This window comes from Vipera ursinii (assembly GCF_947247035.1).
Source record: "Vipera ursinii genome assembly, chromosome: 6".
Classification (NCBI taxonomy): Eukaryota; Metazoa; Chordata; class Lepidosauria; order Squamata; family Viperidae; genus Vipera; species Vipera ursinii.
The window spans coordinates 13,468,355-13,492,727 of NC_139515.1; the positions used below are offsets into that span (position 1 = coordinate 13,468,355).

The window sequence follows — 24,373 nt, forward strand, 5'->3', positions numbered from 1 at the left end:
AGGCCAATCACACAAGCCTTCTTTGCCCTTCTTTACATTTAATCTGATAAGCACATTATACACAGTAACAGAGTGGAGAATATAGGCACGTATAACACATTGTTTTAGTTTCACCTGTTTCATGCCCTTGGGCGTTGCCACACCTGGTAGTGTTCCAGTATATCCCCTCAAGTAGTGCTGATAATATGGCAATTAATGAGCCAGAGTAAAGTTTTTTCTGCAATTTGATAATTGCATGTAAGGGGAAAGGAAAGATCACTCCCTAGCATGAACAGAAATTGCATTGTGATCTTCTTAGAACTCATAATAATCAGGTTCTCAGAAAGACAAATTAGTCTTCTCTGATATCCAGAAAGTATGGTTAGTAAACTTGCAGTAATGCAGCTCATGTGTACTTGAAGTTTTGTTGGGAGAGGAACTGTCTTGCGACGTTAGATATGGTAAATATCCAGAGGCAAAAGTTAGCTTAAGCTCATAATTGAAGAACTAGAGCTGGTCTACTCCAAATGCAGAGACATTTGATAGGAGGCATAGGACTAAAAAAATGGCAGTAGGAAATTTGAATGAAGTCTAAAGTTCTTATTTGGGTGGACCTTAGCCTTTTCCTACATGGGTGTGAGAATAAGACCTTTGCTTGGTCCAGATGGATGCTAAGAGAAAAGAGATTTGATCAATAAAAGTTTATGAGTTTGGTTACAAAAACTCTTCAATAAGCCACGTTTCATAGCATGGAACTATGAAATAACCTGTCTTTGTTCTGTAATTCAAACACATGTTTCTATCTGTGCAGTTTTTAAACAAAAAGTGAAAAAAATTAAACAATTTATATTGATTGTGACTCATAGTGAATGCATGCTTTCCTCTGAAAATTCTATCATTTTTCTATGCCACATTTGGTTTCTCCACAGGCTTAGAACATAGAACAATGGAAGCTGACTTTCAATAGAGCGAAGTGCCATTCTCTGGTATTAACTAAATTTCCAAGAATGACTCTTTAGAAAGCCTACAGATGTAATTGGGAGGACAGTATCCCATCTGTCAACAAAAAGAATGCAAGATAAGCAGGAATAATAGGAAATATCATAAAGGGGGATGGATTTGAGAGGGAGCAGATTGTACATGTTTATCAGAATACTTTGTTTTAATTATATTCTGATGACAGTTATTTGGTAAATTGAAACATACTGAAGAGGGCCCAAACCACTTCCTCAAAAATTAAACTGTATCCACAACTTTAATAGTAGCTTGCTTTTGTGTTTGCTTGTTTTTCACATTTGTAAAGCCACCAATTTGAAACTTAACATTAAGAAAAGCAAGATCATGGCATCCGGCCCTCTCAATTCCTGGCAAATAGATGGGGAAGAAATGGAGGTAGTGACAGATTTTATTTTCCTGGGCTCCAAGATCACTGCAGATGGGGACTAGCCAAGAAATTAAAAGACGCTTGCTCCTGGGGAGGAAAGCCATGGCAAATCTAGACAGCACACTAAAAAGCAGAGACATCTGCAGAGACATTCCTGTCAACAAAAGTGCGTATAGTCAAGGCTAAGGTCTTCCCAGTTGCAATGTATGGCAGTGAAAGCTGGACCATAAAAAAGGCTGAGCGCCAAAGAATTGAGGCCTTTGAACTATGGTGCTGGAGAAGACTCCTGCAAGTCCCTTGGACTGCAGGGTGATCAAACCAGTCAGTCCTAGAGGAGATCAACCCTGACTGCTCTTTAGAAGGCCAGATCCTGAAGCTAAAACTCAAATACTTTGGCTACCTAATGAGAAGGAAGGACTCACTGGAGAAGAGCCTAATGCTGGGAAAGGTTGAGGGCAAGAGAAGAAGGGGATGACAGAGAATGAGGTGGCTGGATGGAGTCACAGAAGCAGTAGGCGTGAGCTTAAATGACTCCAGAAGATGGTAGAGGACAGGAAGGCCTGGAGGAACGTTGTCCATAGGATTGTGATGGGTCGGACACAACTTCGCAGCTAACAACAACAACAACAAAACCACCAGTAGAACCAGTTTGGTTTAGTGGTGAAGGCATTAGTCGAGAAACTGGAGACTATTCTATCCTGCCTTAGGCACAAAGCCAGCTGAGTGACCTTGGACTACTAGTCACTTTCTTTCAGTCCTATGGGGGAGACAGTGGCAAACCATTCCTGAAAAACCTTGCCAAGAAAACTGCAGGGACTTGTTTAAACTTTGAGAATTGGGCACAATGAAAGGAAAGGGAGAGAAAAAAAAGCTGCCCACCTTGTTAACAATTCTGGTTGGTATACCACATTAAAAACACAAGTAACAAATAACAAGCACAAAGAGAAAAGGGAAAAAATGATCATTCTGATGGAACAAACATTCATTAAAAATTTAGCTCTCACAGAGAGCTCACACTCCATTCTAGACTAGACATTGTGGGAAAAGCCAGGTATTCAAAACCTGCCTGAGAGAATGCTGTTCAGAGGCCGGTGTTTTGAGGGAGAATTGGCTTACGGCGTGTAAAAGATGAGGAACAAAACATATTTTTAGTGTGGAAGGAATTGGGAAGGAAACTGTTTCCTAATTCACTTATTATGCCTTGCCCTGGCTTCATCAATATTCTCAAATGCCTGTGGCACTTTGCCTCAATGACATGCTGTTAGTGTTTATTTAGTGGAACTACATGTGTCTAACATTCTTGGCCAAGTTTCACTGCATTGTAAATGATTCCAAGATAACGAATTATAATATCTTATTGATAAATGCAGCAATTTAGTGTGTAAACAATATCATTACAATGGTGTCTAGATGATAAATAGTATTGTTGAAGCTTATTAACCAGTGTCTGAGGTGTTGATATGGAGGCTATTAATGGCTTTATAGAACATAAATCTTAAAAATATCAACCTGTATGTTATATAATGCAATATAGAAATTCCATGTATACACAGATAGTCTAACTTTGCAATGTAAGACATTGTGCTAGAGTTTGGAATAGTGAAAGTTCCTTGTATATTAAATATGTTGCAACTGTAAAGGAAACCCATTTCATGAACCTTTTAATCATCTTCAACCTGTATGCCATATATCAATTTCTCAATCAATATAGTTGCCATATTCTAACTATTATTCTCTGAACAGGGAGCACATTGTTTGATTTGGAATGTTTCAGAGTTTTTGTCCCGCATGCAAGCAAATGAAGATTAAATAAATCTCCACTGAGTTCAGTTTAACTCCACTGTCGTGTCCTTGAGATTATATTATCAAAAGAGTGAAAGCCTGACTGTATCTCTTTCTGGGATATTATAGGTTTTGTAATTTCTGGTGGCTGCCCAAGGATGACTCTGCTTAGCATTATCTCTTTCTCTAAGACTGCAGGTTTCTTAATTCACATATATTACAGTCTCTATTAAAAATATCATTGACCTGTAGAGAGACAAATGATGTCCTATGTTTAACTTGTAATATTTGAGGTGTATGGTTTTATATTTGTTAAATGCTAATATTCCAGTATATCTCCTTGGAAAACATATTTAATACATTAAGAGCAATGGAGAGAATAATCTTTGTCAAGACACACTTTAGAATTCATTGGGTATGGTGCAGCTCTTCCTAAAGAATTATTTCCTGGCTATATTTAATATTTACATGGAAGGCGGGGAAATATTTATTATTTATTTATTTATTTATTTATTTATTGAACTTATATACCGCCCTTCTCCCATAGGACTCAGGGCGGTTCACAAGGCAATTAAAAATAACACTACAATACAAAAAAGTTAATAACAATTAAAATAATTAAATTATCCTTGAGTAAAATATAAAACCCCTGTAACTCTAATTAAAACCCAATTACAATAAGTTAAAAATTAAAATTCTCAGTCCTGGCTCTACGGGTAACTGGTTCCAAAGGGCAGGCGCCCCCAATGAGAAGGCCCTATCCCTGGGTGTTACCCGCCGGCAATCTTTTGCCGGTGGCACCCTGAGAAGGCCCTCCCTGTGGGAGCGCACAGGACGAAAGGAACTTGATGCCGGCAGCAGGTGTTCCCTCAGATATCCCGGACCCAAGCCATTTAGGGCTTTATAGGTCATCACCAGCACCAGAAATATATAGTATAAAACTGAGTGTTGCATGTAATTATGCCACATAAAAATATTTGTTTGGAACTAAAGGTAGAAACTTCAACTGCTTTATGACCCTCTTTTGATACACAGCAAATTGAGCAAAGAAAGGTTGTTTCTAAAAATAGGGTTATTATGTGGAGAAACAGAATAAGCTATCAGTTAAATCCATGCTGGGTGGGATGCCATTTGCAGGTATGTCAGCCTCAATTAGGGAACTTGTCAATCATTTACAATTTTTTCTTTTGGGTATATCTAATTCAAGTGAATTGAACTCTTGAAATTTGCATTTAAAATATAAGAGAAAGTACTGAGTAAGTTTTCATCATTAAGCTAGCATTTAGGCATTAAGAGTAATGTTTAGCTGGAAATTAGGGTGTTTTTGTGAGTTCTCAGTTCTGAAGTGTAAATGATTTTTGAGCATTTGGCTATTCTTTAAAACACTATTGGCTAAACTTTCCTTTTGTGTTAATGCGTATATACATTTTTAGGTTATATGTTGTCAGTGGTTTTTCTTTTTTTTTTTTATTGAAAAGTTTTAAAAATACAGTTTTCCTTTAAAAAACCCCCTTCCCCCTCCCTCCTCCCCTCCCTACCTCCCCCCTTCCCCCCCTCCCCCCTCCCCCCTCCCCCCCCCACCTCCCCCCAACCCCCCTCCCCCCCGGACTTCCCAGAGCTAAATACAAGGTATATATATATAAAAAAGCAATCATAAACAACCATATACTAACAACTATAAATTCTAAAATCCATCACTCTCTAACTTATATAGGATCAAACAAAACTTAGCATTATTAAATATATATAGAAGACAAAATAAAAAAAGAAAAAAGAAAACGAAAGAAGACTTATTCAAATGCTAGATAAAACTTCTTGACCCTATACCTATTCTGGATAAACTCAATCCATTTTCTCCATTCCATAATATAATGTTCTTGCGAGTAATCTTTCAAATAGGCCGAAATCTTCGCCATCTCTGCCAAGTCGGAAACCTTTAAAATCCACTCTTGTATAGTCGGCAGTTCCTCTTTCTTCCAATATTGACCTATCAAAAGTCTTGCTGCCGTAACTAAATTCAACATCAACTTAGAGTCCACAACTGTAGCGTCAACAATTATTCCCAACAAAAAAAATTGCGGACAAAACTTTATCCTCCGTTTAAAAATCTTCTGCATATTCCACCAGACTTTTATCCAAAAAGCCTTGACCTTTTTACATGTCCACCATATGTGAAAATATGTTGCCTCTTCATCACCACACCTCCAACATTTAGGCTGATAATTCGGATACATACTTGCAAGCTTTTTAGGATCTAGATGCCATCTATAAAACATTTTGTAAAAGTTCTCTCTTAGACTTTGAGCTTGAGTGAATTTTACATTCCTCACCCAGATCTTTTCCCACGTGTCCATTGTAATAACTTCCTGAATGTTTTGGGCCCATTTTATCATACAATCCTTAACAAGCTCTGTTTCTGAATCGATCTCTATCAATGCAAGATATATCCGTTTAATATGTGCTGGTCCTTGATTTCTAATTTGCTTTATCAAATTTTCATCAGTCGTTGCAAATCCATTTTTTTGGTCTTCTTTCCACCTGGCCTGTAACTGAATATATTGAAACCAAGTCTGAACAACCTTCTCTTCTCGCAAGAAACTATATGATTTCAAGCACCAAATATTCCTTTCCAAACTTAAAATTTCCTTGTAAGTAGTCTCATCATGTTTGAAACCAGCATGTATATTTTCTATTGCGTGTTTTGGGATTGCCCACAATGGTATCTTGCTGCTTAACTTATGTCTATACTTCTTCCAAACTCTCAGCAATGCCTGTCTTAAAATATGCATCCTAAACACAGTATCTACCTTCTTATCATACAACAAATATGCATGCCAGCCAAACAACAGATCATGGCCCTCAAGATTTAATAACCTCGATTGTGTCAAATTAATCCAATCACTTATTCCTACTAGTGCAGCAGCTTCATAATATAATTTAAAATTAGGCATTTTAAGGCCACCTCTCTCACGAGTATCCTGCATAATCTTAAGTTTAACTCGTGGCTTTTTCCCTGCCCACACAAATTTATTGATACCACGCTGCCATTCCTCCAAGTTAGAGTCTTTCTTAAGAATCGGTATCATTTGAAATAAGAATAAAAATTTGGGCAGGACATTCATTTTCACTGCTGCAATCCGTCCCAACAAAGACAATTGCAATTTTTCCCAACTCTCCAGTTCTTTTTGAATTTTCCCCCATAACTTTTCATAATTATTTTTATATAGCTTTGTATTAGAGGGCGACAAAATCACCCCCAAATATTTAACCCTTTTAACAATCTCAAATCCAGTTAATCCTTCTAGGAGAGCCTTCTGCGAAACTGTCATATTTCTAGCCAAAATTTTAGTTTTCTGTATATTTACTTTAAATCCAGAAACCTTCCCATATTGTGTTATTATCTCCATTAGGTCCACAACAGAGTTCTCTGGCTGGGTCACTGTAACAACCAGATCATCTGCAAATGCTCTCAATCTGTAATCCTGATCTCCAACTTGTATCCCCTTAATTTTTTCCGAATTCCGAATCTTAACCAATAATATCTCTAATGTTAATACAAATAACAAGGGCGATAGCGGACACCCTTGCCTTGTGCCCTTCTCAATATTACATACTGTTGTCAAACTATTGTTAACTATAATTCGGGCAGTTTGTTTTTGGTATAATGCCCTAATCGGTTGTAAAAATTTTTCCCCAAAATCCATTTTGTCTAAAACTTTCAACAAAAATTGCCAGTTCAATTGATCAAAAGCCTTTTGTCAGTGGTTTTTCTACTGTTTTATCAGTATTTATAAATAATTGGAAAAGTGCTTCTTATCTGATATTTATGGAAGTCTGCAATATGTGGAACTAATACATGTAATAGTTTATATTCACAGCTCTGGAGAACTAATTTCAATGACATAAACACAATGTTGTTCTTAGTTGCGAAGTCGTGTCCGACCCATCGCGACCCCATGGACAACATTCCTCCAGGCCTTCCTGTCCTCTACCATCTTCTGGAGTCCATTTAGGCTCATGCCTACTGCTTCAGTGACTCCATCCAGCCACCTCATTCTCTGTTGTCCCCTTCTTCTCTTGCCCTCAACCTTTCCCAGCATTAGGCTCTTCTCCAGTGAGTCCTTCCTTCTCATTAGGTAGCCAAAGTATTTGAGTTTTAGCTTCAGGATCTGGCCTTCTAAAGAGCAGTCAGGGTTGATCTCCTCGAGGACTGACCAGTTTGATCGCCTTGCAGTCCAAGGGACTCGTAGGAGTCTTTTCCAGCACCATAGTTCAAAGGCTTCAATTCTTTGGCGCTCAGCCTTTCTTATGGTCCAACTTTCACAGCCATACATTGCAACTTGGAAGACCATAGCCTTGACTATACGCACTTTTGTTGACAGGGCGATGTCTCTGCTTTTTAGTGTGCTGTCTAGATTTGCCATGGCTTTCCTCCCCAGGAGCAAGCGTCTTTTAATTTAAACACAATAGAAATTATATTAAATTGTCAGAAGATTCAGTGCATCTTGTTAGATCTGTAGAGGTGTTTTATGTAAGCTCCATATAATGCCATTGCCTTCATGTCTAAACTGCCATTCTTGCGCAACTGTAAATTTCATATTCAGTATGAATCTTTAGGTTCTTAACTTAAATTATTTTCTGAATGAAGTGAAAACCAGCTGTTCCTAGTGATACAAAATAAGAAAATGCAACAAGTTTCTTTTCTTGTTTTTCACATTCTGCAACAATTTGCAGATATTCAATGTAGTCATATTCATGCAAGTATTTTTGCCTTGTCTTTGAAATTTCATGATAATAATGATAGAAAAATAGGTGAGGGGTTGAAAAAAAATGTCTTCCCCTCCACACATGGACACAACCCAACTTAGTGTAAAGGCTTATAAGAGTTTGCACATCTATACAAGTGGATTTGCCAAATTCTTAAAAATAATCAAGCTTGAATTTGTAAGCCTAGTGAAGCTTAGACACAGGGTAGCAATAGCACTTAGACTTATATACTGTTTTATAGCGCTCTGCAGCCCTCTTTAAGCAGTTTACAGAGTCAGCCTATTGCCCCCAACAATCTGGGTCCTCATTTTACCAACCTCGGAAGGATAGAAGGCTGAGTCAACCTTGAGCCAGTCAGGATCGAACTCCTGGTAGTGGGCAGAATTAGCTGCAATACTGTGTTCTAACCACTGCACCACCACGGCTCCTTTGGTACACACTGCAGCTCCTTTGGTACACATATCCTGTGTGCCCAAAAGGCACAGCATTAGGCTTTCTAGCTGCTGCTCTTCAGCTGGAACTGGGGCATAGTCAAGGTGAAAGAGAATTATAAAGTTTCAAATGTTAAGCAGTTTTGGCAGAAAACCTTCTCTGCTAATATACCAAAGGTGAAGACGAATGTCTTTCAACATGATAAGACCCAAAGCATACCTCCAAATCAACAAAGGAATGACTTCACCAAAAGAAGATCAAAGTTTTGGAATGGGCCAGCCAATTTTCAATTGAATCCAACTGAAAATCTGTGGGGTGATCTGAAGAGGACTGTGCCTAGGAGATGCCTTCACAATGTGACAAATTGGGAGCACTTTTGCAACGAAGGGTGGCCAATTCCCAAAGCAAGATGTGCCATGCGTATATTTTGTACTGCAGAAGACTGAATGCAGTCATTAAATCAAAAAGTGCTACAACAAAGTATTAGTTTAAGAGCGTGCAAACTTATGCAACTATGTTATTGTATGTTTTTTATTGTTATTTCTCCCCCTAAAAGATTTTGGTTTTTTTTAATTGAATTGTACAGCTTATATGTTATACTGAAGGTGGAAAATATTCTGAAGTGATTTATCTTGATCTCATTCTTTTTTACATCTCAAAAAGATGGTATTTTAACAGGAGTGTGTAGACTTTTTATAGCCACTGTACATTCATTATTGTCACAGCATATTATATTCTATGAATTTTTGATAAGCTGCCCTGAGGTTACAGTTGCCATTTTTTAAATAGAATTGTAATAGCACAGAATAACATACATACTATGTCTCAGATATAATTCCTCTAATTGGCAATTAAAATATAGTTCTCTATGTCTGGGTAATATGTGACTGTAGTTGATACTAAAATGCAACTCTCATGATGGCTAAGAGCAGTTATTGAGAGCTTCTAAAGATCCATAGGTCACATTTGACATTGAGTGTTGTTATCTTTTCAACAGAAAATCTGTTTACTTGACTTTTACTTGATTTTTTTTCTTGCAATGTCTCATCATTTACAATGTCTCATCATTTACTATTATATATGGCATTTTTGTTTGTGACCCAATTTGGGTTGAGTTTTGATGAAAAACTCAATAACATACCGGCAAACGGCGGTGGAGGCCTAAAATTTATTATATAAAAATATAATAAATAAATAAATAAATAAAGCAAAAAGGTTTTATAAAACCCAGCTGAAGGCCTAGGATTCTGGCGATGGTGCGCGTGCCCACAGAGAGGGCTCTGCGTGCCACAGGTTTGCCACCACGGCCCTATACCATTTCAGACAAATGGTTGTCTAATCTCTTCTTAAAAACCTCCAGTGATGGAGCACGCACAACTTCTGAAGGCAAGCCATTTCACTGATTAGTTGTTCTAACTGTTAGGACATTTCTCCTTTAATGCCAGGTTGCTTCTCTCCTTGATTAGTTTCCATCTATTATTTCTTGTGGTGCTTTGGAAAATAGGTTAATCCCCTCTTCTTGAAGGCAGCCCCTTAGATATTGTAAGACTGTTGTCAGGTTACCCTAATCCTCTTTTTTTTTCCCAAGCATGTTTATTTTTTATTGCCAAAGATTATACAAAATATAGAAAAGGAAAAAAAATCCAGACTAATAAACATCCAATACTAATAACAAAAAAAACATGCACAGAAGAAGAAAAAATCCAAATACATCTAACATTAAGTATAAAAAAATCCACCCTAGCTAGATTTTGAAGGATACTAAAAAATCTAATATATTCCCCTCCCTTTACATAATGGGTCTACAAATAGTTATAAACTTTCCCATCTGTATTTTAACAAAATGCTATATTATATAAACAAATATTTCTGATGTGGAAATCTCTCTCTCTCTCTCTCTCTCTCTCTCTCTCTCTCTCTCTCTCTCTCTCTCTCTCTCTCTCTCTCTCACACACACACACACACACACACACACACACACACAGAGAGAGAGAGAGAGAGAGACAGACAGACAGACAGACAGACAGACAGCATGCTTAGAAGACCACCACATATGACAGACTGTACCTGGATTCTAGTTGCATTTCCAACACTTACTGGAAATCCCTCTATAATATTTCCCTGTCTATCTGGAGTCAAATACCAGCAGTACATTTTCTGATAAATAATATTTTTCAAACTGTAATTCAAAGTGAATTTTAAACAATTGGTCCATACTGCATCAGTCTAACATATTATCACCATTTCCCCCCCATTTTACCATACAATCTTTAACAAATTCATCTTCGAAATTTTCTAAACTTTAGCAAGCATGTGGTCATCTTCAGAACATAAATTCATGTCCAATTCAGATTGAATTGAATTCTTTTAATTAAACTAGACATACCTAATTCCTGCAACTGTTCTTCATATGTTTTAGGCTCCAGCCCCCTAATTATGTTTGTTGCTTTTCTCTGCACTTTAGTTTCTAGAGTCTCAACAATATTTTTTATATTGTGGCTACCAAAACTGGATGCAATATTCCAAGTATGGTCTTACCAAGGTTTTGTGAAGCGTTACGAAAACTTCATGTGATCTTGATTCTGTCCCTCTGGTAATGCAGTCTAGGATTGCATTGGCTTTTTTTGGCAGCTGCAGCACACTGCTGGCTCATATTTGAGTGATTATCCACTAGGACTCCAAGATCCCTCTTGCAGTTACTAATATTGAGCGAGATACTACCTATTCTATACCTGTTCTTTTAGTTTTTCTTGCCTAAATGTAGAATCTTACTTTTCTCACCATTCAGTTTCATTTTGTTAGATAGGACCCATTGTTCCAGTCTTTCAAGATCCTCCTGTATCTTAAGCCTATCTTCTGGAATGTTGGCTATCCCTGTCAGCTTGATGTCTACAAATTTGATGAATTCCCCTTCTATCCCCTCATTGGTGAAGACGTTGAGACTCTAGAAAGAGTACAGAGAAGAGCAACAAAGATGATTAGGTGACTGGAGGCTAAAACATATAAGGAACGGCTGCTGGAATTGGGTATGTCTAGTTTAATGAAGAGAAGGACGAGGGGGGACATAATGGCAGTGTTCCAATATCTCAGGGGCTGCCACAAAGAAGAGGGAGTCAAACTATTCTCCAAAGTGCCTGTAGGCAGGACAAGAAGCAACGGATGGAAACTAATCAAGGAGAGAAGCAACCTAGAACTAAGGAGAAACTTCCTGACAGAACAATTAACAAATAGAACAACCTGCCTCCAGAAGCTGTGAATGCACTGGAAGTTTTTAAGAAGAGACTGGACAGCCATTTGTCCAAAATGATATAGGGTTTCCTGCCTGAGCAGGGGGTTGGCCTAGATGACCTCCAAGGTCCCTTCCAACATCATCATGATCATCATCATTACTACTACTACTACTACTACTACTACATTGAAGAGTACTGGGTCTAAGATAGAGCCTTGAGGTATTCCACTTCATACTTCCCTCCATGTAGATGCAGTTCCGTTAAGGACTACACTTTGAGTTTGGTTGGTCAGCCAGTTACGAATCCGTCTGGTGATAATGCTGTCTAGCACATATTTTTCTATCTTATCAAGTATGATTGTGGTGTACTTTATCGAATACTTTACTGAAGACCAAGTAATGTTCTAAGCATAATGCTAGTTTATATTGTTAGGCAAATCTGGATTAGTCTGAGATCAGTGATTTTTTTTTGTTGGAAGGAAAAGGACTTAAAGATTCATAATTCATTATGCTGCTCATTTTTTATCACTATGAAGCAAACAAATTTGAGTTTTTTCCTGCAACAATTAGATATGAGAATTCCAAAACATTAAGAGGCTAAATCTATGTACAAGATTTAACTGGTGTATGTCTGACACCAGTTGCAGGAAGAGGATGTCTGTTATTTCTGATAACTCATTAAATTGAACATTATATTATTCCAATGATTTATGTCACTTGGATAATGTTATTGCACACATGATCTGGAAATTTCCTGTATTGTACATGATGGTTTTTTTACTGAGGCCTCATAAATGAAGGCATCGTAATACATGTGTGTGGAAGTGCTGGAATGTATTTGGGTGAGCCATCTTACTAGAAATGTTTAATACAAAGTGACATTTTTAAAATATTATATAGTAGAATTAAAATATTTAGAATAAACATTTATTCTCTCTCTCTCTCTCTCCATCCATCCATCCATCCATCCCCCTCCCCCAAATTTAGAAACTGCCCATTTCCCTCATAGAAAGACTGGGTAGTATACAAGTGCAATATTAAAACGTAACACACTATATAAACAAAAATATTGTACAAGATATGTTGTTAAATAAGTACAGTATCTTTATTCTTAGCAGCCTATTCATCTCTGTGTGTTGAAGGAAAGAAAAAGAAATCGTGGTGAGAAACAAAAATTTATGAAACACATTCTGCAATATGATCACATACTTCCATTTTTATTTAAAGTATTTTGTCTTAAAAAATAACTTGCATGGGCCAAAGTGTATTAAATATACTCCATGATGTCATAAACTTTTGCTGCTTATTTTAATAACAGAATTATTGTTTTTGTAGGTGTGAGCTAGCCAGAATGGTTACCGGTATGTAATGGAAAAATTTAGATTTCTGGCCCTCAATTACTTTTCTATTTTTTATCTTATTTTGCATGGTTTATTTGAAACTAATATCTGGCCTATCAGTTTTTGTAAGCAATTGTAAAAAGCAAGAACTGGGGCAGGATAAATAATGGTCCTTTGTTCTTCATCTGGCATTCCAATGGAACAGAGATGTTACTTAAAAGAACTTGGGGCATCTCCCAAGGCCAAGCTCCTAGGAGTTAAAGGGATCTTTGCACCAGTCTCCTGGATGGTTAGAAGCAGTATAAGAGCCTGATAAAGAGGCTGGTAGATCAATGATGGGGTTTTTTTAAGGCAAAACTCGAGATACATAGATTTCTAAATTATCTTATAAGCTTTATTGATTGATGCACCGACTTTATTATTAACTGATGTGTTCTAACGTTCCTGTTAATGCTAAAGTATTAATACAGGTTTTTCAAGTGACTCAGACTCATCCAGTTATGAAACGGAAGCCCTGCAGCAAAGGTGGAGGATTTCTTTTGGTAGGATAAATTAGGAGAAGGGTCAAAAGACCATCCTATTTTGCACTATAACTCCCACCTGTATGATTAATGGTGAACGATGCTGGAGAATTGGGTGACTGGAGTTTTCCATTCCTGATCTAAGACTGTGTGTTAAATTATCACTTTCTAAGTTTTAAAAAGTACTGGTAGCAAACTGAAATAATGAGGTTTTGTAGAAGTGAAACATCCTATTTTAATGCCATATGCTAAAAAAAATAACACCCCATTTAATGTCTACTGAAATCTAGATGCAACATTGAGTGACATGAGTTGATTTGGCCAGACGTGAATATAGTTTTCACCATAACACATGCAGATACTAAAAATAACATAAAACAAGCTCTACTGGCAAAAACACAAAACTATGTATTATATTAATATTATTATAAAATATGTTCATGTAAGCAAAAATAATAGAATTAGATAATAGATTGAGATATGTTCACCTTGGCATTACAAGGCAAGATAGAAAGACCCGCACATGGATTAGAGAAAAATGAAAGTATAAGATATCAAGAGAGTAAAAATTGAAATGGAAATGGGCTGGTCACATAGCAAGAAGAACTGAGGGCAGGTGGACAAAGGCCGGCCATAAAATGGATCTCACTTGATAAGGGTCCATGAAAGAGACCTAAAACAAGATGGATCGACAACATCAACAAGTATTGCGGGCCCAATTGGCAAAGGAAAGCTCAGGACCATATTGGTTGGAAACATGCAGAAGAGCCTTCATCCTGCAGTGGAGACAATGGCTAAAATGATGACGATATTCACCTGGAAATATTAAAGAAGCTTGGCATGTAATGTATTTTGTGGGTTTCAAAGAAAATGTTTGGTGGCTTTTTGAAACAAAGAGATCCATTTAGTTGAAAGCCAAGCCATATAATTTCCTATTTCTTTTTCTTTTTTTCCTGGCAAGCAAACAAAAGACCTTGTCAGACTTTAGTGGATGCCATCTGTATTAAGCTGGTGGACTGGGGTAAAATGGCCAAGGAACCATGTGGGAAACAATAATAGAAAATCACAGTTTCATTATTTTTCAAGTAATGTTAGCAACCGTCTAGTAATGAAGATCCAAGAAAATGAAGTAAAAAAATAGTACAATCACCCAGCAAACTGTGGTGCAGTAGAATAAACATGAATCTTATGAATTCAGTTAATGGATAGAAAAGCCATTAGAAATCCAAAAAAAGGGAGAAATAAATCTTGTTAAGCCAAAGCCATCAGAGTATGTGGACTCTTGCCAGACAAAACCAATTATTTCACAGCCATATTTTCTCATAATTAAATTACATTGCCATCATTATTTATCTCTCTCTTATTTGCCAGTTAGAAGGATTAGGTTAAAAGCTTTTATTTTTTTAACTGTTTAGACCCCTTCCTTTCCTTTGTTTAAATTATAGTTGTATAATAGACAGCCTAGCTGTTAAATTAATGATTTTGCTGTGCATTAGACCATTTATCGTTTTCTATATAATCAGCCCAAATAAATCCACTGAAGGGGGAAGTTTCTTCACTAAAAATCAGACTATAATCTACCACAGTGGTCCAGTGCAGATTGCTACATACCGGTAATCCTTGACTTACAACCATAATTGGGACCAGATCCTCCATTGCTAAGTGAGTTAAATCGTGACTGATTTTATGACCTTTTATGGTGCAGTTCTTAGCAAATCACTGTGTTGTTGAGGTTAAAAACCCCTCTTATTTTTAATGTTCTTAATGTTTTGTATTCTATACTCCAGAGTCATTTGAATTATGAAATGGGTGGCATATAGTTCAAACAAACAAACAAAATAAATATCTGTTTATTGGCTAGGACTTGGTTGAATGTTTCATCTCCTTCAAAAATCTATTTTTAATAGCACAGCTTGAGGTCTCCTCTACACCAGCAATCCCCAACCTTTCTGGCTTGGTGGCCTGGCGGAGGGGGAGAAGGGATGGTGCTGTGCAAGTGCCAGGTGGGTGCCTGAGACTGCACAGCTCCATTTGCACATGGAGGGTGTGCTTGCCCGCCATTTGCACAAATTGAGCTTCGTGCAGGAGTGCCCAGTGGTTGTGGAAGTGGGCCACAGCCCAGGGGTTGGGGACCCCTGCTTTGCACCACAAAATTATTTTGCGGCCATTGGCAATTATTTATTATATTATTTAACATTTCAACAAGACACATAACACTGGTAGATATAACAGTTCGAAACTTAGCTTTGTGTTTTTATATGATAGCTAGGAGCTCCTTCTCTCCCTTGGGATCATTTAAACATTTTCATGAATGACAGATTAGGATATAGTAGAATGGAAAGTTTTAAACTTGTAGTGTATGTTCATACAGCAAATAAAGCAATCTGTCACATTTTAAATAGCACCCAAGTGACAACTGGGTTAACTTTCTTAAATGTGAAGGTAGCTATTCATAGCCAGAATGTTATTCTAAGTAAAGGAGGGATGTCAGAAGTCAGCTTATATTTTTTACCTTGGGCATGGTAGGAGTGTAATAAAGACAGCTTCTGCTTCCTGGAGCACCACTTTGTTGTGGACATGACAAGTGTCTACCACACCAAGTATGTAGCTATGTAACAGGATATGGGATTTTTCTTAGAACAGTTTTTAAAGAAAACACTCCCAACTTACTGGTAGTATAAACCATGACCAAGTTTTAAGGAAGAGATATGTAGAATAGAGACATCACTTGCAGTTTAAGAGTATAGTCATGTTTATATTGGCTTCCATAATTTAAATTTGTTTCTTTAATGGGCAGGTTGTCAGTATGTTTTATGATTTGAAATAATTGTTCATCAAGACTTGACATAAATGATTTTTCCAGTTTCCTCGTGTATGTTTGGGACAAGTGCAAACTTTTGCTTTGCTTGAGTCACCTAAAAGGGATTAATTGGCAAGAAGATTATACATTACTTAAAACTATTGTTTGGTTTGTCATGTAGGGTAGTGTAAGATTTTTTTTCCCATTGAGAAGTTTGTAGCTTTCAATCAGTTGGCTTTGTTCAAGTTGCACTGAGGTAGACTAATGTATTTATAGTTTTTTTTTTACTATTAAACATAAAAATACTTGCTTGACGTTTCAAATATCTAATTCCTGATTCATACATAATCCATAAATCTCAAAGGCTAGTATTTTGGTCATTTTCTACCAAACACAAAAGAGCCATAGTAACAGAATAACAGAGTTGGAAGGGACCTTGGAGGTCTTCTAGTCCAGAGGCCCCCAACTTTTTGGGCACCAAGGACCGGTTCCGTGGAGAGAGGTTTTTCTGCAGACCAGAGGGTGCGTGGTTTTGTGTGCTGCCTGCATCCCATGGATGGAGTTTTGCTTGTTTGTGAGGACCGGTTACTGGCATGCTGTGGCCTGGTACTGGTCCACGGACCGGGGGTTGAGGACCCCTATTCTAGTCCACCCTCTGCACAAGCAGGAGACCCTATACTGTTCTGGGCAAATGGCTGTCCAGTCTCTTCTTAAAAATTTTCAGTGATGGAGCACCCAGAACTTCTGAAGGCAAGCTGTTCCACTGGTTAATTGTTCTCATTGTCAGGAAATGTCTCCTTAGTTTTAGTTGATTCTCTCCTTGATTAATATCTATCTGTCTGTCTGTCTGTCTGTCTATCTATCTATCTATCTATCTATCTATCTATCTATCTATCTATCTATCTATCTATCTATCTATCTTGTCTTGCCTTCTGGTGATCTCTTCTTTTGGCAGCTGCTGAAATATTGGTACACTGCTATCATATCTCCCCTGGTCCTTCTTTGCACTAGCCTAGACATACCCAATTCCTACAACCATTCTTCATATGTTTTGACTTCCAGCCCTCTAATTATCTTTGTTGCTCTTCTCTGCACTCTTTCCAGAATCTTTTTTATGTTGTGGTGACCATAAATAGATGCAATATTCCAAGTGTGGTCTTATCAAGGCATTATAAAGCAGTACTAACACTTCAAATGATCTTGATTCTATCCCTCTGTTAATGCCGTCTAGGATTGCATTGGCTTTTTTTGGGCACACATAATAGTAAATAGTAAATAATAATTGACTCTCTTAGAGTTGTACCATCTGCATGCATGGTACCAGAAGATTGCATGTGGAATTTTGATGTGAATGAATGGAGTTGCAGTGTTCCTTAACAAGAAGATATCTTAAGACTCCTTCATAAATGTTTTTTTGGGGTTGCCCTTGTGTATATATAGTGTGTTTTACATTGCATAATATAGCATTATTTTGCTTCCATCTGCCCTGTGAAATGAAATTACCAATTTGGAATGTCCCAGGCTTCCTTTTACTTGCTACAAAGAAGCAGTGAATATTCATGTGTTCCTTGCCAAGTTTGAAATTTTAATAAGCTATTATAAAAGGGTTTTTTAATATATTTTAATGCAGATACATATTTTTGTTTTTATCTTTCCTCTCAAAAAACAGAATCAGGCCTCAGTTAGCCAAAGAGAAGATAGAAGGATGCCATATCTGCACATTGGTCACACCTGGTGAACCTCAGGTGTTTCTTGGAAAAGATAAGGCCTTTACTTTTGATTATGTGTTTGATATTGAATCTCAGCAAGAGGAAATCTACATACACTGCATAGAAAAATTGATTGAAGGCTGCTTTGAAGGATATAATGCTACTGTATTTGCTTATGGTCAGGTAAGATTGAGTAATTTTCTGATAAAATATTTTCTGCAATAAAAAAGAGGAAAAATGGATACATTCAAACACAGATTCAGATTTCGCCAGAGGTGAGAATTATAGATTTTAACTTAAGAAACTAACAATACACAGAAAATGTAAATGTAAATGTGCAGTATTGGGCAAGTTACAACCAGTTCTTTGCAGCATTCATGTGGTCACGGTTGACAGTGATTTGGGCACTTGACAACCAGCATGTATTTATGATTGTTGTAGCATCCCAGAGTCATTTGATCATCATTTGTGACCTCCCAGCCAGCTTTCGACAAGTAAAGTCAGTGAGGGAAACCAAATTCACTTGATGACTATGGCAAAAAGGGTCATAAGGTCAGGTACTGTCCCATGGTAACTCACAATGACAGCTGAACAATGGAAGTTCTTGTCCTAGTCAAGGTTACCTGTTAGTCATAGGTAAAGATGTTTTGTGCTTATCAACGAATGATTTTTGCTTTATCTAATAGTGTTAGAACTTAGCCAGCTTTTTGTAATCATTTATATACTCATGTATGTTTCTTATTATTTATGTTGTCCTTAAATTTTGAATGCTGGTAATGATGGAGTTACAATCATCTGGGAAAAACAAAATTGGGAAAAACTGATCTCTGTCATTTTTTGCTCCTCAGAAATCCATAGCTATTTAGATTGTATTTCTGCCATCTTGAAAAAAAAGTTTCTCAAAGTTCACACAAGTAGAAAATATATCAGTTATATTACTAACAAAATAACCTTTTTAAAAAAAACAAATTTTTATAGCATTTATGTTTTTAATATTGAAATTCTGGTCTCAGTTGTGCTTCCATAATTATAATGTTTAGTCTTTAATTTTAGACAGGAGCTGGTAAGACTTATACAATGGGCACAGGATTTGATGTCAATATAATGGAAGAGGAACAGGGTATTATACCGCGAGCTGTAAAACACCTGTACAAGTGCATTGAAGAGAAAAAGCATGCAGCTATTCAACAAGGGCTTCCACCTCCGGAATTTAAAGTCAATGCTCAGTTCTTAGAGGTAAGTCTTTGTAATAGAATAGATATTTAAGTATTTGTTTGTAATCATTATCACAGAATTCCCTGTTGCCTTCTGTGGTAAGGAAATAAATTAGACTAATACTTTTATTTTAGTTGGGAAAATACCAAGGGGATTGAAATTTGGTTCATATTGGGGGCCTCTGCATCATGAAACATTCTAAAATTATACTGTTGTAAACACAAACCACATAGTGTTCAAACTTTCCATTCCAATAAATCACAGAAGATTAGTAAAACATAAGTCAAGATAAACCTTTGTGATATTGATCAATAAGACGTCTTCTCTCTCTTTATATGCCAAAGAAATAGAACAAGATTTGTCTTGTCTTGAACATGAGCAATTTTGAAGGGTGTTTCCTTTTTCCTATGGTGCTGGAGAAGACTCCTGCGAGTCCCTTGGACTCCAAGGAGATCAAACCAGTCAGTCCTAGAGGAGATCAACCCTGACTGCTCTTTAGAAGGCCAGATCCTGAAGTTGAAACTCAAATACTTTGGCCACCTCATGAGAAGAAAGGACTCACTGGAGAAGAGCCTAATGCTGGGAAAGATTGAGGGCAATAGAAGAAGGGGACGACAGAGAATGAGGTGGCTGGATGGAGTCATTGAAGCAGTAGGCATGAGCTTAAATGGACTCCAGAAGATGGTAGAGGACAGGAAGGCCTGGAGGAACGTTGTCCATGGGGTTGCGATGGATTGGACACGACTTTGCAGCTAACAACAACAATCCTTTTTAAATACTTCTAAATATAGGGTGCAGAATTGAAATGCAGAATGTTCAAATTACAGTTGCCTAAGATAGGGACGCAGTGGCTCAGTGGGTTAGGACGCTGAGCTTGTCGATCAGAAGGTCGGCAGTTTGGCAGGTCGAATCCCGAGTGCCGCGTAACAGAGTGAGTGCCTGTTACTCGTCCCAGCTTCTGCCAACCTAGCAGTTCGAAAGCATGTAAAAATGCAAGTAGAAAAATAGGGACCACAGCGTTCTGTGCGTCTTTGGCGTCTAGTCATGACGGCCACATGACCACGGAGATGTCCTTGGACAAGCGCTGGCTCTTCGGCTTTGAAATGGAGATGAGCACCGGCCCCTAGAGTCAGAAACGACTAGCACGCATGTGCGGGGGTACCTTTACCTTTAAGATAGGATTCTCACTTTTTTCGTCAAAGTAGCAATTGGATTGTGTGTGTTTGTGTGTACTGTATGTGTATACATATATGTGAATGTGTGTGTATATATATAGGTATACATGCAACACATGCAAACACACAGCATGCATTCATTTTCCTATTGTAAAAAAAATAGAGAACTAATGCAATTCCAGAAGTTAAGATTGAAAATTACGTTTATTGACCGTTCAGTTACAAAGGCACTGAAAAATGTGACTTATGACCATTTTTCACAGTTATGACCTTTGTAGCATCTCCATGATCATGAGATCAAAATTCAGAGGCTTGGCAGCTGGTTCATACTTACGACCATTGCTGTGTCTCAGGTTCATGTGATCATCTTTTGCAACCTTCTCACAAGCAAAGTCAATGGGGAAGCTAGATTCACTTAACAAATGGGATACTAACTTATCAGTTGCAGTGATTCACTTAACAACAGTGGCAAGAAAGGTCAAAAAATGGGGCAAAACTCACTTAACAAATGTTTCACTTAACAACAGAAAATTTGGGCTCAATTGTGATCGTAAGTCGAAGACCACCTACCTGATATTCTTAATTGAAAGCATTGGGTTGAAGCTTTCTGACTGACTAAGGAAATGTAAAGCTATGTAAATGCACAGATTAATGGCCTTTTGATTCTTTGATTTTGGTTTATAAATGCTTTGAGATTTAACTTGTTGCTACATATTTTGTAGAAAAAGTGGCAGGCTATAAGCAAAATAAAAACATTTTATTGCATTCCCTTTGGTTTTTGAAATAGATTTGCAGTTGATAATTAAAAATGTTTATAATTACTATTAGAATAATGTCTGGAATCCAGAAATTAGACTTGAAAATATTTAAAATAGAAAAAAATAATAGAAAAGGTATTAAGTAAATATAAAAATATTTTTTGAAAAGTAAACTCCCATTCATTTTCAGCATCATGATATTAACAGAAAGACTAAAAATAAGTGAAATTTTTAAATAAAAAGATTCACACCACTAAATAAAAACAGATTGGCAAATAAGTGTTTTATATGACATGATGGGTGATACAGTTCTTTATTAACCATAAAGTAACCATAATCGTATTTATAAATGCTGTAAGGAAAATCAGAATCTACTTCTGTGTGTTTTCTTTCTTTGCTTTTACACTTTTAGCTTATTTTATCTTTTTCCTTTTTTCATACTTAGATTGTTTTCTTTAGTGGATAAATGAATAACGTTAAATCTGCCAACCAAAGCAGATTTTTATTTTGGTTTTTCTTAGTGTTTTTTTTATTTTATTACTTTCTCTAAGTAGCAGCAACCACTTTTAAACAGGCAGTAAAAAGGTTGATTGTATATTGCAATAGCGAACCTAAAACGTAAAAGGTAAAAATGAACAGATCCAAAATAAAAATTATATTTCCATTCTCTAAGAGGCTAGAACAAAGCTACATTATATTGTACTTTTGATAATACCTGACTGGGTATACGGTAAATATGCCAAGTGCAAGGGATAATAATGGAAATTATTCCTGCCTCACTTTGTACAGAAAAGAATTCTATACGTTGAACAGAATTAGTAATCTTGGACTGATATCTGGAAAAATGCATCTAGGTGAGGCAGCTGACTAATTTAATTAAAATCATCTGCCTTCTTACACTTATTAATATTTCTGTGTCTACCATGAGAGCAGTCTGATATAGTGGTTAAGGCTCCAGGCTAGAAACCAATAGACCTTGAATTCTAGTCCCGCTTTAGGCACAAAGCCAGCTGGGTGACCTTGGGCCAATCACTTACTCTCTGCTTTTAAAACAGGCAGTGGCAAACAACTTCCAAAATTTTGCTAAGCAGTATCCCAGAAATCAACAGGCTTGAAGGCATCCCCCAAGTGGGCTTAGTAATAAACTTTTCCTTTAGTGAGGTTCTTTTGAAATTTAAGTTATAGTTTGAAGGATTTATTTTTTTTGTTGTCATCTTGTTTTTTCCCCCCATAAAATAAAAACTAAGTAAAGAAATGAATTGTGAAGTTTCACTTTAGATGACATAGTTTGATACCAAGACCCCAGTCATTGAATTTTAAAGCTTTTCTCTAAATCCTTCTTAAAGGGCATTTTTTTGCATAATAATTTGAATTAATTCAAATTAAATATAATTATATAATTAAATATAAAAAGCAATAGCTTTCTTAGGCTAATGTATAGTTTACAGCGTAAACTTCTAAGGAGGCATGTTATGAATGATAAACTTTGTTAGTTAAATGTTCAATTCTGTTAAACAGCTTTTTACTCTTAGTAACGTCATTTTCCCCTGTTAATTTAGCTTTACAATGAGGAAGTACTTGACCTGTTTGATTCAACACGTGATATTGATTCAAAGAACAAAAAGTCAAATATCAAAATCCATGAAGATTCAGCAGGAGGAATATATACAGTGGGAGTCACAACACGGACTGTGAATGCAGAATCAGAGGTGCCTGTGTACAAAATAACATTATTTCTTGAAAACAACCGAACTGTTTAATTAATTATATTTCACTTTTCCTTCCAGGAAGTTAAGTCAGCACACAAGATGGCTTTTATTTTTATCCATGGGTACTAACTTTAGAGCGAGAAGTTATAATTGGCTTATGTCACCAAGGGAGTTCCATTACTTTTAGCCCTAGTCCAGAACTTAATTATATTGGCCTGCACCCAAAGCAGCCTTAGTAATATTGTGCTTCCAGGTATCTACTCTCTTCTGTTTGGGGTACTTTAATTAGCTTTTTCCTGCTTTGCAGGAGTGCCCCACTCAAATTCTGTCATTTCTGCTGCTATGGAGAAATGGAGACCAAAGTCAGATGCGGTAATACTGGTAGCTTGCTGTGACAATCTTCTGAGCATATGAGAACTGTTACAGTTATTTGCTTTAGCTCTTTTCTGGTTCCTTGTTTCCCAGGATATTAGCGAAGTTACATTAAATATTCAAAGCCAATTACAGGGAACAGAGAGAGAGAGAGAGAAAGAAAGAGAGGCACTACAAGGGGACATTGTTAGCATACTTGGAGTTACTATAACAACATAAGGTAGTCTTCTGTTCACTGGAAACTGGTCTATTTTTGCACTCCAGAGATTTAGCTGAATGCAGCGTGTTCTGTGATACATCTAGGGGGAAAAAAACCCTCTTTTATATATCCCTAATAATTAATTATACGGTTCTGTAGATATCCACTGAGAACATAGGAAAGTTTGCACTACTTTTCACACTGCTGGCACATACCTTCTGTAAGTTTGGGCATGGGATGGGAGCAGAGGTGATTTGGTTACAACAGTTTCTATGACATCATTTCAAGGAGTTTTCTAAGGTGTGCTCAGCAGTTTATGGAGGATAGCAATGGTTTGAAAGAATGCGCAATTAAAATATTGTTCCTAAGGAATCAGAAAAGAAATCAATATAAAAATAGTAAGTTTTTAACGATTCGACTTTGCTAAACATAATTGGTTCTGATGGGTGCGTGTACCTTTAAACATGCTAATTAGTCTGTCTTTTCCTGCCCATTTGTACAGATGATGCAATGCTTGAAGCTGGGTGCTTTATCTCGAACTACTGCCAGCACACAGATGAATGTCCAGAGCTCACGTTCCCATGCCATCTTCACTATCCACCTATGCCAGACTAGAGTTTGTCCGCCACTTGATGCTGTAAGTATCTAAGGAAGCGGTGGAGTCTTTATTCTAGGAATATCTTTGTATCCAGGTTTAATAAAAACTGAGAGTTATGTGATGTTTGTAATGTCTTTGGCTCTCAGAGGTCATTACATGAACGTAGTATACTGGGAATACCTTTCAGCTGTATAAATCCTACAGCAGAGAGGTCACCAACCCCCGGTCCATGGATCGGCACGGGGCCGCAGCATGCCAGCAACCAGTCTGCGCAAACAAGCAAAGCCCCATCCACGAGATGCAGGCAGTACATGAAACCACGCCCCCTCCGGTCCACAGAAAAACCTCTCTTTACGGAACCGGTCCCTGGCGCTCAAAAGGTTGGGGACCACTGTTCTAGCATA

The 24,373-nt window shown here is 37.1% G+C and overlaps 1 protein-coding gene across 5 annotated transcripts in view; it reads left to right on the forward strand.

Annotated features, from left to right (window-relative positions):
* Nucleotides 1–24,373, forward strand: part of KIF21A (kinesin family member 21A) — a 103,860-nt gene that overhangs the window by 12,669 nt on the left and 66,818 nt on the right. For all 5 annotated transcript variants that reach the window (XM_083366229.1, XM_083366231.1, XM_083366230.1 and 2 more), the window contains exons 2-5: nucleotides 17,904–18,126; nucleotides 18,997–19,179; nucleotides 22,651–22,800; nucleotides 23,874–24,008. In XM_083366229.1, the coding sequence (XP_083222355.1) occupies nucleotides 17,904–18,126; nucleotides 18,997–19,179; nucleotides 22,651–22,800; nucleotides 23,874–24,008 (691 nt within the window). The remainder of the gene's footprint in view (nucleotides 1–17,903; nucleotides 18,127–18,996; nucleotides 19,180–22,650; nucleotides 22,801–23,873; nucleotides 24,009–24,373) is intronic.